At 42.4% G+C, this 14,894-nt stretch overlaps 1 protein-coding gene across 3 annotated transcripts; it reads left to right on the top strand.

The window, feature by feature from the left end:
* Window positions 1-403: 403 nt before the first annotated feature.
* LEO1 (LEO1 homolog, Paf1/RNA polymerase II complex component) lies at window positions 404-9,782 on the top strand. 3 transcript variants are annotated; one of them, XM_036389786.2, is made up of 12 exons: window positions 404-498; window positions 1,280-1,984; window positions 2,225-2,329; window positions 2,842-2,936; window positions 3,605-3,750; window positions 4,231-4,315; window positions 4,643-4,737; window positions 5,021-5,155; window positions 5,839-5,974; window positions 6,283-6,469; window positions 6,741-6,838; window positions 9,497-9,782. In XM_036389786.2, exons 1-12 carry the CDS (start codon window positions 441-443, stop codon window positions 9,599-9,601), a joined length of 1,950 nt encoding a protein of 649 aa, XP_036245679.1. In that variant the 5' UTR covers window positions 404-440; the 3' UTR covers window positions 9,602-9,782. The 3 variants fall into 3 exon arrangements, with proteins under 3 accessions (XP_036245679.1, XP_036245678.1, XP_036245680.1); XM_036389785.2 differs by having other exon boundaries at window positions 2,222-2,329; XM_036389787.1 differs by having other exon boundaries at window positions 9,501-9,569.
* Window positions 9,783-14,894: the final 5,112 nt, after the last annotated feature.

The following is a 14,894-nucleotide window of genomic DNA, read 5'->3' as shown; positions in this document are numbered from 1 at the left end:
TACAGAGTTGCTTCAAACCCTTGTGTTTATATGAGAACCTTTCGTTCTCCGGCCGGGCAGGAGCGGCCGGTGCCGCTGTGGGGAGCGGCTTTCCCTCAGCGGAGGGCGGGGCCATGAGAGCGCGGGAGCGGCGCCGCCACAGCGGCACCTGCGGGCCCGAGCGAGCGCCGCCGGGAGCGGAGGGCGGCTGCTCCGTGCGGGCGCTGCAGGCACGCCGGGAGCGTGCGGAGGGGCAGCCGGGCACCCACGGCCTTGGCCCCGGCCCCGGCCCCGGCCCCGCTGCTCCCCGTCCGGGCCGTGTCTCCTCACGGCCGCGGGTGCGGCCCCTTTAAAAGGAGGCGCCCCCTTTGAGAGCGGCTCCGGCCGGGCTGCAGGCGGCCTGCGCGAGAGGCGCCCCGTGTGACGTCACTGCGCGGCGCCGGCGGGGCCGCGCTGCCGCCATGGCCGACATGGCGGATCTGTTCGGCAGCGACGCGGACTCGGAGCCGGAGCACAAAGGTGAGGGCGGCTTCTCGCGCTCTCTCTCTCTCTTTCGCTCTCTCTCCCTCCCTTCCTCCGCCCGGGTGCCCCCGACGCGGGCTGCGCCGCCCGCCCCGCCTCGCCTCGCCTTTGCCGCGGCCCCCGAGCGCGGGGGCAGGGATGGAGGGAGGGAGCGGCGCGGAGTCGCGGGCCGGGGGTCCGGTCCTGCAGGGAAGGTTGTTCCGCCGCAGCCGAGTTCTGGAAACAGTGGAACACCTGGTTTAGGTCTCTGACGTTTTAAAAATTCTCGTACGCGTTCCTGTAAATTACTTTTCAAGGCAGGTGTTTGTTTATTTTCCAGTGGAAACCACATTTACCAGCCTCGGCAGTGAGGAGTAGCTCCATTGTCATAAACCTCCGTGGGTAGATGACTTGGATTAAATACAGAGTGGCAGTTTTGAATTTGTAGGATCTTATAAGCCGTGTCTGTTTAGTTACTTGTTTAAGCTCTCATTATTTCAATTGTTACTTTCGTTTGTGTAATTGTTTATTCCATCTACAGTCTTAGAATCTTAGATCACAGCTTGTGGTTTGAAACTCTTTGGGCCATCGATCATTTTTCATTGTGCCTTTCTTTGGCTGTGCTTTTATTAGCAGCCATTTTATTTTACTATTCTTGCTAGCTTTGTTGGTCTTGCTGGCCGTTCTCTGTAGGTTTCTCAGGGGGTTGGGTTGTGTTTTTGGGGTTTTTGTTTAGGCAATGCACGCACATCCTCGGAGAAGCATCCTGACTGCTGAAGGGGTGGTGTTTGTTTTGCAGACTCCGATTCCGGCTCTGATTCCGATTCCGAGCAGGAGAACGCCGGCTCTGGGAGCAACGGCCTCGGCAGCGACAGCGACCAGGATGACGACAGGGAGGCCGTAAAACCCAGCAACAAGGAGCTGTTCGGGGATGACAGCGAGGACGAAGGAGCATCCCATCACTCAGGGAGCGACAACCACTCTGAGAGATCCTACAACCGCTCCGAGGGCTCGGGGCACGAGGACAACGAGCAGTCGGACGGGGAGCAGCACAGCGCGTCCGAGGCCGCGCACGACGACGACGAGCACGGCTCTGAGGAGGGCAGCCATCGCTCCGAGGGAGACGGCTCCGAGAAAGCACACTCCGAGGATGAGAAGTGGGGCAAGGAGGACAAAAGCGATCAGTCAGATGATGAGGAGAGGCAGCAGAACTCTGACGATGAGGAGAGACAGCAGAACTCTGACGATGAGGAGAAGGTGCAGAACTCGGATGAAGATGAAAGGCCACAGGTGTCTGATGATGAGGAAAGACTGCAGAACTCAGATGAAGAGAAAATGCAGAACTCTGATGATGAGGAAAGGCCACAGGCCTCAGATGAGGAGAAGATGCAGAACTCTGACGATGATGAAAGGGCCCAGCGGTCTGAGGAGGAGAAGATTCAGAACTCTGATGATGAGGAAAGGGCTCAGCACTCTGATGAGGAGGAGCAAGAGCACAAATCTGGTAGGAATGAATACAGAAATAATGATTTGCTGCTGGTTTGGTCTCTCTTTATTGTTTTGTTCACATTGGCCTGAAAAGATTGAAACTTCAATGTAAGGGCATTGATTTCATAGTTTTTAACTATAGTCATCTTTGCAATTTTTTTTGATGCAGCACTTTCAGAGCTTATTAATAGAGAGAATTTTTAAATTTGTGAACCAAATTTTTTAATTTGCTGAGAATAATTCTGCTCCTTAGTAGAGTCTGCAAGGGGCAGCGACAGCGAGGATGAAGTTCTGCGAATGAAGCGGAAGAAACCGATTGCATCAGATTCAGAAGCAGAGAGTGACACAGAAGGGCAGAAAGGTAAATGCTGGCGGGGTTGTGGGGTTTTGGGTCCTTTCATCCTCCTCTTGAGCCTGCCATTCATCAGCTACAGGGCTTGATGGAATTGGTAGTGTTTGCTGTACAGTGCCATGGAAATAACCAAACAGACATAAGAATTCTGTGTGGGATGCACATGCTGATCGTCTCCAGATAGCTCTGTCAAGTTCTCTCTTCTGCAAATACTCTTTCATGCATTGTTACTGAAAGATATTGAAAAATGGTTCCTGTAATCAGAGCAGCCCAGGGAACCTGTACTATGTTTTGTGGTGGTTTAGCTGGCTGAGGAAGAGGCATTTATTTTTTGAGAAGTAAAACCTCCAAAATGCGTAATGAAATTTCTTTACTTCTGTTCAGTTACTTGAATAAGGATTATCTTGTACTCTTCTGTTGCCATTTTTCAACTTGATTTCCTTATTTGATAAATAAATCTTGCATTAGGGCTGTGTGTGCATATATATGTGTGGTTTAAAATTGTCATTTTTCTGCTGAAGAGCATGCAGATGTCATGGATCTGTTTGGAGGTGCTGATGACATTTCCTCGGGAAGTGATGGAGAGGACAAGCCACCAACCCCAGGACAGCCCATTGTGAGTGGACTTGACTTTTGAGATAATTACCATGCCATTGCACTCTGAAATGCAGAACACCAATTGAATTGGGTAATATTCTAGTGGAAAAAAAAAAGAGTAGTGACATTAAGTAGCACTACAGATAATTTTGTCCCATCTGAAAGAATTATTAAAATTTTATGCATAACAATTTCAGATTTATCTGCCTTCCCTCATCCCTCCTCCACTGTTTGAACTTAAAAGAAAAATATAAAGAATAGTTTGATTGCTACCAAATAAAATACAAAGCCATAGCTGTCTTTGGTACCTTATTGCAGCTATTTGAGAAATATTTTCATTTTTAAGATAATTTTTCATCTTTTATTGACAATAGATAAAGATACCTTCTTTAATCTGGTAGAAAGTGTCCCCCAGTCTCCAGTGCTCAGCCAGCTCTGTTGGCTCCTTTGCTGTTCTTTATTGTTTTTGGTCTCTTGAGTTTGCACTGATGCTTGAAGTCACTTAAAGTGCCACATGACAATGCTGAGTTGAATTCCTTTCAATGAAAATGCCTGAATTCTTTTATCCAAATCTTCCTGACCTCTCTGTGCCTATGAATGACTTTTCTTTAAGCAAAATGTAATTATTAGAGCAGCAGTAGCCAGATAGATTTTTTCACTTATGCTCCTGTTCGTTTTTTTCATTAGGATGAGAATGGGCTGAGTCAAGAGCAGCAGGAAGAAGAGCCTATTCCAGAGACCAGAATAGAGGTAGAAATACCAAAAGTAAACACAGACTTGGGTAATGATTTGTATTTTGTGAAGCTGCCCAACTTCCTCAGTGTGGAACCCAGGTAATTGCACATTAAAGACAGGATTGTTAAAGTCCTTTAGTGTTTTTGTTTAGTATGTGTTTACCCTAATAAAGTTGTTGACATTGAGATGCATATTTTTGGTTGTGATTAGTCAATAGTAATGGCTGTTGTTTTCTAATTAAGTAATTTTATTATGAAGGTGGGTTTCAGCTTGATTGAATAACTCATTGTCTGTAAAAACCAGACAAAAATGTGGTTTAATTGAAAGCACATGCTATCAGTTGAATTGTAAGCATAAGTTTAGGCTCTCAGAGATGTGAAAGGCAAATGCACTGACCCTTATGCACTTTCCAGTGATTAAAAACATCATTTTGAATTTCATAATAAGGCCTTTTTTATTCCTGTATGTTAAATATCCTGTACTATTTATGAAGTAATCCTGTACTATTTATGAAGAGGCTGGTTACTTGGATTAATTTTCTTAGAAGAATAAAGAATGTGTTGTAAAATTTGTTTCAGACCTTTTGATCCCCAGTATTATGAAGATGAATTTGAAGATGAGGAGATGCTTGATGAAGAAGGTAGAACTAGGTTAAAACTCAAGGTATAGTATTAATTTTCCTTTTGTCTTTTACACTCACCTAGGCACTTTCCTTCAAAGTCTATTTCACATCTTTTGGAATGATGTTTTGGGTTTTCAGATTATGAAAGTGTGGGCGCTGAGGAAAGTTGATCTGTTTTAGTCATGAATTTTTAAAAAGCTTGACAGCTGCATTGCACCTATAAAAGCAATACTTTTCACCTTTATTTCTTTGCATTGTGCCACAAATTATCAAGCCTTTCTAACTGAAATTCTTGACCTATATAGAGTGTATTTTATCACAGTATTCCTTAGGAGCTAGAAAAACTGTTTTGTTTTTTCCCCCTACAGGTAGAAAACACAATACGATGGCGGATGCGACGAGATGAGGAAGGGAACGAGATCAGAGAGAGTAATGCAAGGATAGTTAAATGGTCAGATGGAAGGTTAGTTTGCACCCTTTGTTACTGAAGTAATGCAGTTCTTGCAGTGACATGCAAAATTGGAAGGTCAGCAAACTCTGACATCAGTTCTGCACGGTACAAATTATTTTAGTCTCAGTGCTTTGAAAGGTTTATACTCAGTTTAGTTTAGATTGAAATATAATTATTGGCTAGATATAAAAAGGCAACATAAAGGCTTTCTCCACTTAAAAATGAGGCAGAAAAATAGACTGCAGTGTATAGACTGTTACTTTATCAAGTAACTGATATGGCAATCTCTTTTAAGCATGTCCCTCCACTTGGGCAATGAGGTCTTCGACGTGTACAAGGCGCCGCTACAAGGAGACCACAATCATTTGTTCATCAGACAAGGGACAGGCCTGCAAGGACAGGCTGTGTTCAAGACCAAGTTAACCTTCAGGTAAACTGCTGTTCTGTATCAAATGTTGATACTGTTTTTGCAATTAAGTGTTGTTATTAGTGTATAAAGATTAGATATACCTGTTTGTAAAGCTTCAGAGCTTCACTGGTTAGTAAGAATGTGCTATTTTCCAAGCTCAGTTTTTCAGTAAGATCTGTCCTACATTAGGTGTCTAAGTTGGGAATGTTAATGTGCCATTTCCTGCATTATGTACGCTACATATAGGTTTTTTGTATACATGTATTAATTTGCAGTTTTACATGCAAGTCCTCATTTGAGTCAGAGAAAATATTACTATTCCCTGAAATTAATCTTTTGTCTGAGGTACAGTTGCTATCAAGATGGCAACTGCTTCTTGAGATATTGATGTGAACTGTGAGGAGGATGTATCTTTAGGTTGATAAGGGTCAAAGGTTGTAGGATTCTGGCATCATTAGGGGTAAAAAAGGCCTTAGAGATCTTTGAGTCCTACTGTTAATGGCTGGACTGTGATTTTACTGAGAGAAGACTTGCTGTCTCCAGTAGCTGTTACAGTGCACATAAACACTTTTTTAAAGGGGTTGATGCTTTCACTTTTGTGCAGATGAATCTCTGAATTCTCAAGTATGCTGGCCCTAGCATTGTCTTTTGAAAATGGATATGTTCCTTAAAGAAGTTTTTAACCCCTAGCAATTTTTTACCAGGCCACACTCTACAGACAGTGCCACTCACAGGAAGATGACTCTGTCTCTGGCAGACAGATGTTCAAAGACCCAGAAAATTCGTATTTTGCCAATGGCAGGCCGTGATCCAGAGTCTCAGCGCACAGAAATGATCAAGGTATTGTGGCATGGAACTCTCTGATCTGCTGGTTTAATCTTGATTACCACACCTGTAATAGAGCTGGACATTTTTGAATATTCTATGATTTATGAAAAACAGTAATGTTTTGGAGTTTTAAGCAAGAATTCCAAACCATGGGTGTGGCTTGCTTAAGCTGTCAGATGACAAAACAAAGAGAATATTTGCAGCCTTTACACTGCTGTGTAAAAAGCTACAGTAGAATACGAGAATAATGGATATGAGGTTCTCTCGAAGTGGTTTGGGGGTTTTTTATCCCTGAGTTCATTGCTTGTGTGCTTGTCCAGAAAGAAGAGGAGAGGCTGAGGGCTTCCATCCGCAGGGAGTCGCAGCAGCGGCGGATGCGGGAGAAGCAGCACCAGCGGGGGCTGAGCGCCAGCTACCTGGAGCCCGACCGCTACGACGAGGAGGACGAGGGGGATGATGCAATCAGTCTGGCAGCTATCAAAAACAGATACAAGGGTGGCATCAGAGGTAATCATAAACCTTAACAGCACGTCATTAAGGCCTGTGTGATCCAGACAGGGTAATTGCACAGGACAGCCTTGGTGAGATAGGATTTTGCCAGTTCGTTCGGTACATGAAGAGACGTTAATTCAGTTTGTATAAGTTTATTTTGTTTACTCTGGACTTAGGTTCTGCAAACATTTTGTGGCACTAAATATAAGACATTTTTAATATTCTCTCTTCCACACCAGTTTCAGATAAACATGTTTGGCTTTTTATTTTTTTCTGGAATGTGCAGAGGAACGTGCTAGAATCTACTCTTCTGACAGTGACGAAGGCTCAGATGAAGATAAAACCCAAAGACTACTCAAAGCAAAGAAACTTAATAGTGATGAGGTAAGAGAAGGACTTTGTTCTTTAGCTGCTCATTTTTAATGAGGAACATTTCCTTCACTAAATCTAGTGTTTAAACTTGGGACTTCTGTGGTTTCATTTACGCCATGATGAATGTGTTATTTGACTTGGCATGCTTTCCTTGGTAATTAATCACTGATTTCTTATGCACTGCATTAGTTCACAGACCTGAGTGATTCCCAAAGGAGGACACTATTGTTATTGCTGATTTAAAGATGGAAAAATTTATGCAGAGTTATGTAAAATGAATATACCAAAATTATTCAAGGAGTAATATTGGAATCCCAGTGCAGTGTTACCTAAGTTACGTGGTCCTCTCCTGTTTATTATGGAATAGTGGAAGCATTTTCACGTAGTATTTCTGCTCTTTTTAAATAGAAAAGTTAAAAAAACTGAGTTAAAAAGACTTGCTGTCCATTGCTAAAAATACATTTTCCATCACCCCAGCATCATCTGAAACATTGGGCTCTGATCAAATTAACTGTTAGCTACAGCAGTAGTGCTGTTTCCTTATCTAAAAGGGTCTTTTATTGGTTTGTAATTTATGACTGCTGGGTCTTATTAAATGAGTTTTTGTGAACATTGCATTAGAGGTTTAGTTCAAGTCTGTCACTGCTGATACAGCACTGCAGTGTTACACAAGGAGTAAGCTGCTCTCATTTTCATTTCTGTACTGTGTTTCCTGTAAAGTCCCTGAGAGGCCTCACTCCCCAGCCCCTTGGGTGTTTTCTGTGTGCTGAATGCAGGTTCTTGGTGCTCTTACAGAGTCAGCTGAGTTATTTGCACTAACAGGCATTGTAATGTCAAGTGGAATTAGTAAAAATTAGTTTTGTCTTCTAAAGACATAGATTCCTGGCTTTTTATTATACATCAGAAAAATTTAATATATCAGAGACTCTAACAGCCATATGAGCCATGTTGACAAAACTGTAATTTTGTGAGCCCTGTGAACATTAGTTAGTAGAAATTGAATTGTTTATTTTTAAGACTCTTACTAGATGTGTTAGTTCATGATACAGCAATTTGAGGACTTGTCAGTTCCATTCTCTCAGAAAAGGTCTAATCAGTAGCAGTCCTCTGCTGCTTGAGGAGCAGCAGCCTCCATTTTAAAGAGTGACTGGAAGGTAATGCTCCTCTGGGGCCTCGGAGTGGTGCTGCAGTGTCACAGAAAACCCCAGTGGTGCTCCAGTTCCTGTGCTCAGTGCCCACAGGGGGAGTGTGGTGCTCAGTGCATACCCACACACGGGGAGCTCTGGATTCCTTGGACACTCACTTTTACCTGCTGTCAGTCAGCAGCACAGCACAAATCTTTGTGCTGATAGCAATTTGTTACCATTACTGCAAATGTCAGTCTGTTATTAATAATATACTTTATCACCACACAGCAAGTAGTTTCACTGTTGCTGCAGTTAATGGGGATATTCTGCTGAACAGGAAGATGACTCATTGAACAATAGCCCAGCTAGATTACAAGAGAATGTTTGTTCTGAGGAAGAAGCTATCATTGAGATTCCCACCCCTGTTCATTTCTGTTTTCCCTGCTTTAAATTCCTTCGTAACTGCGATTCTCCCGGTCCGTACTGAACACGTTCATATAGAATCAAATACTCTGGATAAATCATTGATCCTTGGAGTTCTGAAACACTAAAGTTCTAGAACTCAATCTTTCCTCCTTAAAATCCAAGCAAGTTGCTTTAAATACAAAAAAAAAAAAAAAAAAAAAACAAAAAACAAAATGAAAAAAAACCCAAACCCACACTTCCAAAACCAGCAAATGGAAAAAGGGATGAGATTACTTAGGCCTGAGAGTATTTTTAAAGATACACTTCTTTTTAACAACAGTTGAGTTACCACTTGTTCCTCATGTCACTATTCATGAGTTTTGCATGAACAACTTGTGATTTAAAATGTTGTTTGGAAGGATGATTCAAACTGAACTGGTGGTAATGTACATGGAGCAAAAATCAACCTGTTAGCTTCGTGACCTAAAAACTGAAATCAGCCCTATAAAAGTCTTTATGGTATTTCTTGTAAGCAGGTAATTAACTCAGTGATTTGAGTTCCTTTGACCAGCTCTTTGAAGCCTCATAAACGATAAACTGTTACATTTCTTGGACTGTTGATTCTGAGTGCCAGTGATTCCTCCTGATTTTTTTTCTTTATGCCAGAGAGCAGTTAGTTTAGTTTTGTTTTTCTGATGAGCAAAATGCCTGCCCACTTCCTGAATTCCTTCTTTGCTTCAGTAGCTCTGATTCAGGCCATACAGGTATAAATAATCTGAAAACTTAGCAAAGCTGCAGGGGCTGCCTGAAGGGAGTGTGTCAGTGTGCTGGAGAATCTCTGTGCATGCCCTGCTCAGGCAGAGCAGGTGTGGATGCAGGGCCAGCAAGGGGATGGAGCTGCAGCTTCCTGGACCCTCCTGGTCTGGGGTGTGACCCTGGGAGCTGCCACTCAGTGCTGAGGGTGAGGACTGGCACAGAACCAGCCCTGCTTCACAGTAGCACAAAATGGAAAAACTAGAACTAGTAATTCTCCTTTTCTTACTAGAAATACTTTGAGGTCTTTTTGTTGTTGTTCTGTGTTTTTTCCTACTTTAGCTGGAAATATGGTGGTTTATTTTTGTCCTTTTTTTGCCTTTAGGAAGGTGAACCTTCTGGAAAGAGAAAAGCAGATGATGATGACAAAGCAAGTAAGAAGCCTAAGAAATATGTGATCAGTGATGAAGAGGAAGAAGATGATGATTAATATTAAGGAAGCGCAGCAGTTGATTTTTTTTGTTGTTGTTTTTTTCTATATATATGTTTATATATATTGTACAGTTCTGTTAGAGCACAGATGTAAGTAACCATAAGGGGCTTATTTTGATAAAGGAAAATTCCTAAGTCTGCGTTTCTGGTGTGAATAAAGTTTTTTTGACTTCCTTTGACCCTTAAGAGTTTTATCTCATTGCAGCAAATGTCCAGGGATCATCACAGTGCTGATTTTAATCTTGCACAGTGCATTTGAGTTTTGAGAACTGTAGTAGCTGCTTACCAAGTAAATTGGTCATTAACTTAGTGAGTTCATTAGGAGAAGCCATGTGGAATGCTTAAATGAGAATATAGGCTATGATGCTAGAACTTGCTAAGAACACACAGTGGTACAGTACAACTCTGTTTCTTCCCTAGATATTCCTTATTTTCTGTTTACTGGACAGTACATTGCTATGCTGGTATAATTTGCTGACTAAAAATATTTCTTGCCATGTTTGAGTAAATCATTTTAACTACATGAACTTCACAGTTACCTGATCATATAAGGCATTTTTTCATGCATTCAAGTCCACAATGAATATCTGCATCTTGCCAGAGCAGTAATAATAATAACAACAACAATAATAATAGTCATGTGCTAATGATGTAAATGTCAGAGTAAAAGCACTTGTTTCAACAAAATTGACATTTCTGCTAGCAGAGCTGAAAGTCTCCTTTAAAAGGTGAAATGAATCACAGTGCAAAAAATGCAACATGACAATTGTGTCTCAGAATCCCATGTAATTCTTATGGTGCCATTTCCTCTTGTTCTGGTAGGTTTTATAAATGGTTTTGTTTACCTGGGATGTCACTGGAGGAGAATGTTCTAGACAGAACCATCGCTGTGTTTACACTTTTTTTAAAACACCTTATTTGACAATACAATACCAGCTGTAAAGATGGAACTTTTCCACTTTTTCTTTCAGAGAGGAAATACCATGTGCAGTTTTTCTCACTGATGAGAGAGCATTCATATGTTATCTGTGCTGCTCTTTTGGCTGACTTCTCACACAGTCCTGCTAGCCTGAATGTGAGTTGAAGTTGAGAAAGCAGAAGTAGCTGAACTCCCCTACAAACAAAACCATTGAGTGGTGCTGTACAAAGTTTATGATGTGGATTTGTGTTACATAAGCTGAAATAAAGTAGCTGGTAGTTATTGAAGAGGGACTGGTCCCCTTCTCTCTCCTGCCAAACTGAATTTGGCTTTTTTTCTAAAACAGAAGGCAGAAAGTGCCTCATAGTGAGCGTTCTGTTTGTGACATTCCCTGGCTCTTTGAGGCAGAGCTTTCAACCTGGACATCTTTTGTCACATTTAGCTAGGATAGTTTGCCACAGTGCTCTGCCTCCACTTCTGTCTGGAAGGCACAGGAGTGTTCTGGCTGCAGAGCACAAAGCTGTGCATGTGTGTTAATATATTCTGCTGAGCAGCTGACTGCAGTGGAGACTGCAAGTAAGAAAAAGGGAAAAATTTCAGCTTGGAAGTCTGAGTGCCTGAGAAACTCTTCTTTTTTTTTATACTTAAATACTTATCTGAGAGTTTCTGTGCCCCTTTAATGTGCAGATAAAGTCCCCAGCTGCTGGAATGTTGACCCTGTAATCCTCTTAGTTTAGACCTCTGCTGGGAGTCTGGTTCCTTACATGAGGTTACCTGCTCTCCACTGGTAGCCTCCTCAGGAAGAAGCCAGCTGTTTAGGAAGGGACTCATTCTACATGGATGTGACACGCTGTAGTTTCACATAAAAGCCTCCCAGATACCTCTAAAACAACAAATTTGGCATATGGAAACACAGCATCATTTCACTGGTAATGTGTTTACTTTTATAACAGTTTAATGGAAATGCTGGCTATTTTTATTTTTACTACACTCCTAAGAGTGAAAATGTTTTAATCACTTTTGTAAGTTTGATGCTGACTAAGCCTTTACTAAGTAAGTGGTCCACTTTAGCTTCCAAAAATGAGGCTTTTTGTGGATTACAAAGATGAAAAGAAGTCATTTTTTACACTGTCTGTCGTCTTTTGTAAATTGCTCTTTTAAAGTCTTATTTAAATGTGGACTTGAAGAAAGTGTTTTCTCAGCTTAAATTGGTTTAACAATCATCTTGTAATTAAAGTCACTTGAATGAACTTATCCTTATCCCCAGTGTTATTTCAGTTGTGGGTCTAATGTATGGTTTCATTTAACTTGAAGACAATTTTTGCTCTCCCTTTTCCCAGCCTCCCAGTCTGTCTGTTGATGGAATGAGGGTTCATAAAGCCTGTTTTAGTGCCTGGTGAGTACTTATGGTGGCTTGGTAAAAGATTCAGGTGTGTTGCAGAGTGTCAAGAGAGCTCAGCCCTGACCTCTCACTGCCTGAGTGGGCACTGCTGTGAAAGCAAAATACTCCTGCTCGGGTAGGAGGGAGGCAGACTCCCTGAGGAAATGTTTTCTCCCTCCTAAGTAGGATGTGCAAATGAAGCTTTCTTGGAAAGAAAGACAGGTATCTCCAGTGGAAAGTACAGGAATTTATTGCTGGATGTTCTATAAAGTTATCGGGACAAAATGATCTTTATTTCAGCACTCAGTGCAGTGTGCAGTACAGGCTGTGCCTGGTCTGTCTGTGTCATTTCAGGTCTGGACTGAAACCCTTCCAGAAATTTGCCAAACAAGCCAGGAAGCAGCAGCACAGCTGCACAGGGCAGGTTTGAATAGGGCCTGGCAGAGCTCAGGGATGTCACAGGGAGCAAGCCCTGGCACTGGGATGTCCTGGGAGTTTGTGTAGCCTGCAGGTCAGGGAAAAGCAGCCCAGCTGAGCACAGCACCCTGAAGGCATTGCTACCCACTGACCCAAAGTATTCCATCATGGAATTACATCTTCAAATAAACCCAAGGGCACTTCCTTCTCTTGCAGTCATGGATAGTGGGAATATATAAGGAATATATTGACTTTTATCTTGACAGCCAGCTAATTTGATCTGGCTGCCCTTACTGGAGACATGCTGGGTAGGATGTTGCTGTGAATAAAAGTGTTTGCTGGGTATTAAAATAGCCACATCTAATTTTAAATATCCTTAATTCCAGTGGGATGAAAAATATATGGAGCAGGGGAATGAATATTCAAATATATCAGGTGCTGTCCTGTAGTGACTGAATGAGCTCCAGAGTTTTCTGCAGCTCTGACTGCCCCTGTTCTTATCACAGAGGTAACATCTGTGCATCTGTTTAGGTTATTTATGGTGCTTGTCTGGTTGATAATTAGGTTTGTGCCTGCTGTGACTGGTTAGGTAATGTTTTCCCAGGATCCCCACTTGCAAATGGCTGGGTTTTGCTTTAGAATAAGAGTGCTGTAGGGAGCTCCCTCAGAAGGGTTCCTTCCTGCCTTCAGCTCACATCAGGTGCTGCACACAGTCAGCTCAGCCCACTGCACTGTGTTCTCCCATCATCTCAGGGGCTGCAGTTCCTTTTGGAAGCAGTGGGTTCACAGCTGCCCTGGGTGGAGGCTTTTCTGTTGTGAGCTGTGAGTTTTCACAGTAGTGTCAGGGCACAAGGAATTAAGAGCAAAGACGTGGAAGTTTCACACCTGAGCCCTTGCTAAGACCCTTGTTGACAGTGAGCTCTGGGCAGCTCCTCAGAGCAGGTCCTTGCTGCAGCTGCAGGCAGGGTTTGGCACATGGAGCCGCAGGGGATCCCAGGCTGGGAGGGAGCCATAGGGATGGGTGAGTCCAGCTGGCTGCTCCTCAGAGCTACACCACGGCACTGAGAGCTTTCAAACACTTCTGGAGCTCTGTCAGGCTTGGTGCTGTGACCACTTCCCTGGGGAGCTGCTCCAGTGCCCAGCCACCCTCTGGGTGAGGAACCTTCTCTCAATGTCCAGGCTGAGCTCCCCTGGCACAGCTTCCCCATTTCCTCGTGTCCATCTCCCAGAGATCAGCCCTGTGCCCCTTGGGGAGTGGGAGGCTGCAGAGTGCTCCCCTCCATGGCTCTGCTGGGCCACTTGCACCTGGGCATCACCTCAGATTCATTCTCAGTTCATTCTAGATGATTCCAGCTTGGACTGCATCTTGGTAAACCACTGCTGCTTTCATAGTGTCCTGAAGTTCCTTCTCCCAAAGAAAACCTTGTTTAGAAAAGTCAGTCACTAGAGAATGTTGATTCTTTCTGTGCTAAGGAGATGCTGTGAGCTGCTGGTGTGTTCCCTTTGCTCATAGAAGAAGAACCTTCCTGTGTGAGTGTTGAATTTGTAACTTCGACAAGGGAAGAGATGAGAATCTTGACTCCATGTTACAGAAGGCTGATTTATTATTTTATTATATATATTATATTAAAAGAAAATGATGTATTAAAACTATACTATAAGAATAGAAGAAAGGATTTAATCAGAAAGCTAGAAAAGAAAGAAAAAAATGATAATAAAATCTTGTGACTGCTCACAGCCTCGACACAGATGGCTGTCATTGGTCATCAAGTAAAAACAATTTTACATGCTGGGTAAACAATTCTCTAAATCCCATTCTAAAGCAGCAAAACATGGAGAAACTGAAGCTTTTCAGCTTCTCAGAAGAAAAAATCCTAACAAAAAGATTTTTCATAAAATATGCCTGTGACATGTGAGTCAAAATTCATTCCCTCATAAGGAGGGATTGGTTTTTATGAATACCATTCCCAGGTTTTTTCACATATATCCATATATACATATGGATATATATATATTATATATATATTAATATATATGGAATGTGTATTTTCCACTTCTCATGTCTCTCATAGTCAAAACTTCCTTTAAATCTACAGCTGAAAATACTTACTGGACATGATTGCAAAGTGACCACATTTAAACTGAGAACATTTCACTAATCTGTGGATATGTTACCCTTTTGCAAATCCTGTTTGATCTCTGAGAAATAAATAGGATTATTCTGGCTCTCAGACTTTCTCAAACACTAAACTTGAGTAGCTGCTGGCATACAGCAGGCAGCACCTTGTATGTGGTTTTCTGTTGAAGATTTAGTCCTGCCACAGCACAACATTGCTAGATACTGGGGAAATAAATTTCTGAATCCTGCACTGCCAGTTTGAAGACTTGAGTCACTTTGTAATTTGGCCCTTTGCTGGACATCAGGGTTGCTGTTTTTCTCAGTTATTAACTGCCTCTGCTCCTGTTTTTTCTCGGGACAACTCTGCCTTCAGTTAGCCAGCAAAATTTTTTGAGTAAGCTGGATTATCTGAGATTTTTCAATCCATTTAAATGTCCTTAATACATGTGCAATGA

The sequence above is a fragment of the Molothrus ater genome, chromosome 13, assembly GCF_012460135.2.
Source record: "Molothrus ater isolate BHLD 08-10-18 breed brown headed cowbird chromosome 13, BPBGC_Mater_1.1, whole genome shotgun sequence".
NCBI lineage: Eukaryota > Metazoa > Chordata > Aves > Passeriformes > Icteridae > Molothrus > Molothrus ater.
The sequence above is the reverse complement of the archived record's forward strand: the minus strand, read 5'-3'. Positions and strand labels throughout refer to the sequence as shown.

What these genes read in the sequence shown, in the direction of transcription:
- LEO1 (XM_036389785.2), top strand. Translation starts at nt 441, where the DNA reads ATGGCCGACATGGCGGATCTGTTCGGCAGCGACGCGGACTCGGAGCCG. An exon ending in CTCGGAGCCGGAGCACAAAG is followed by an intron (nt 499 to 1,279) that starts GTGAGGGCGGCT and finishes TTTGTTTTGCAG; the next exon opens with ACTCCGATTCCGGCTCTGAT. An exon ending in GAACTAGGTTAAAACTCAAG is followed by an intron (nt 4,316 to 4,642) that starts GTATAGTATTAA and finishes TTCCCCCTACAG; the next exon opens with GTAGAAAACACAATACGATG.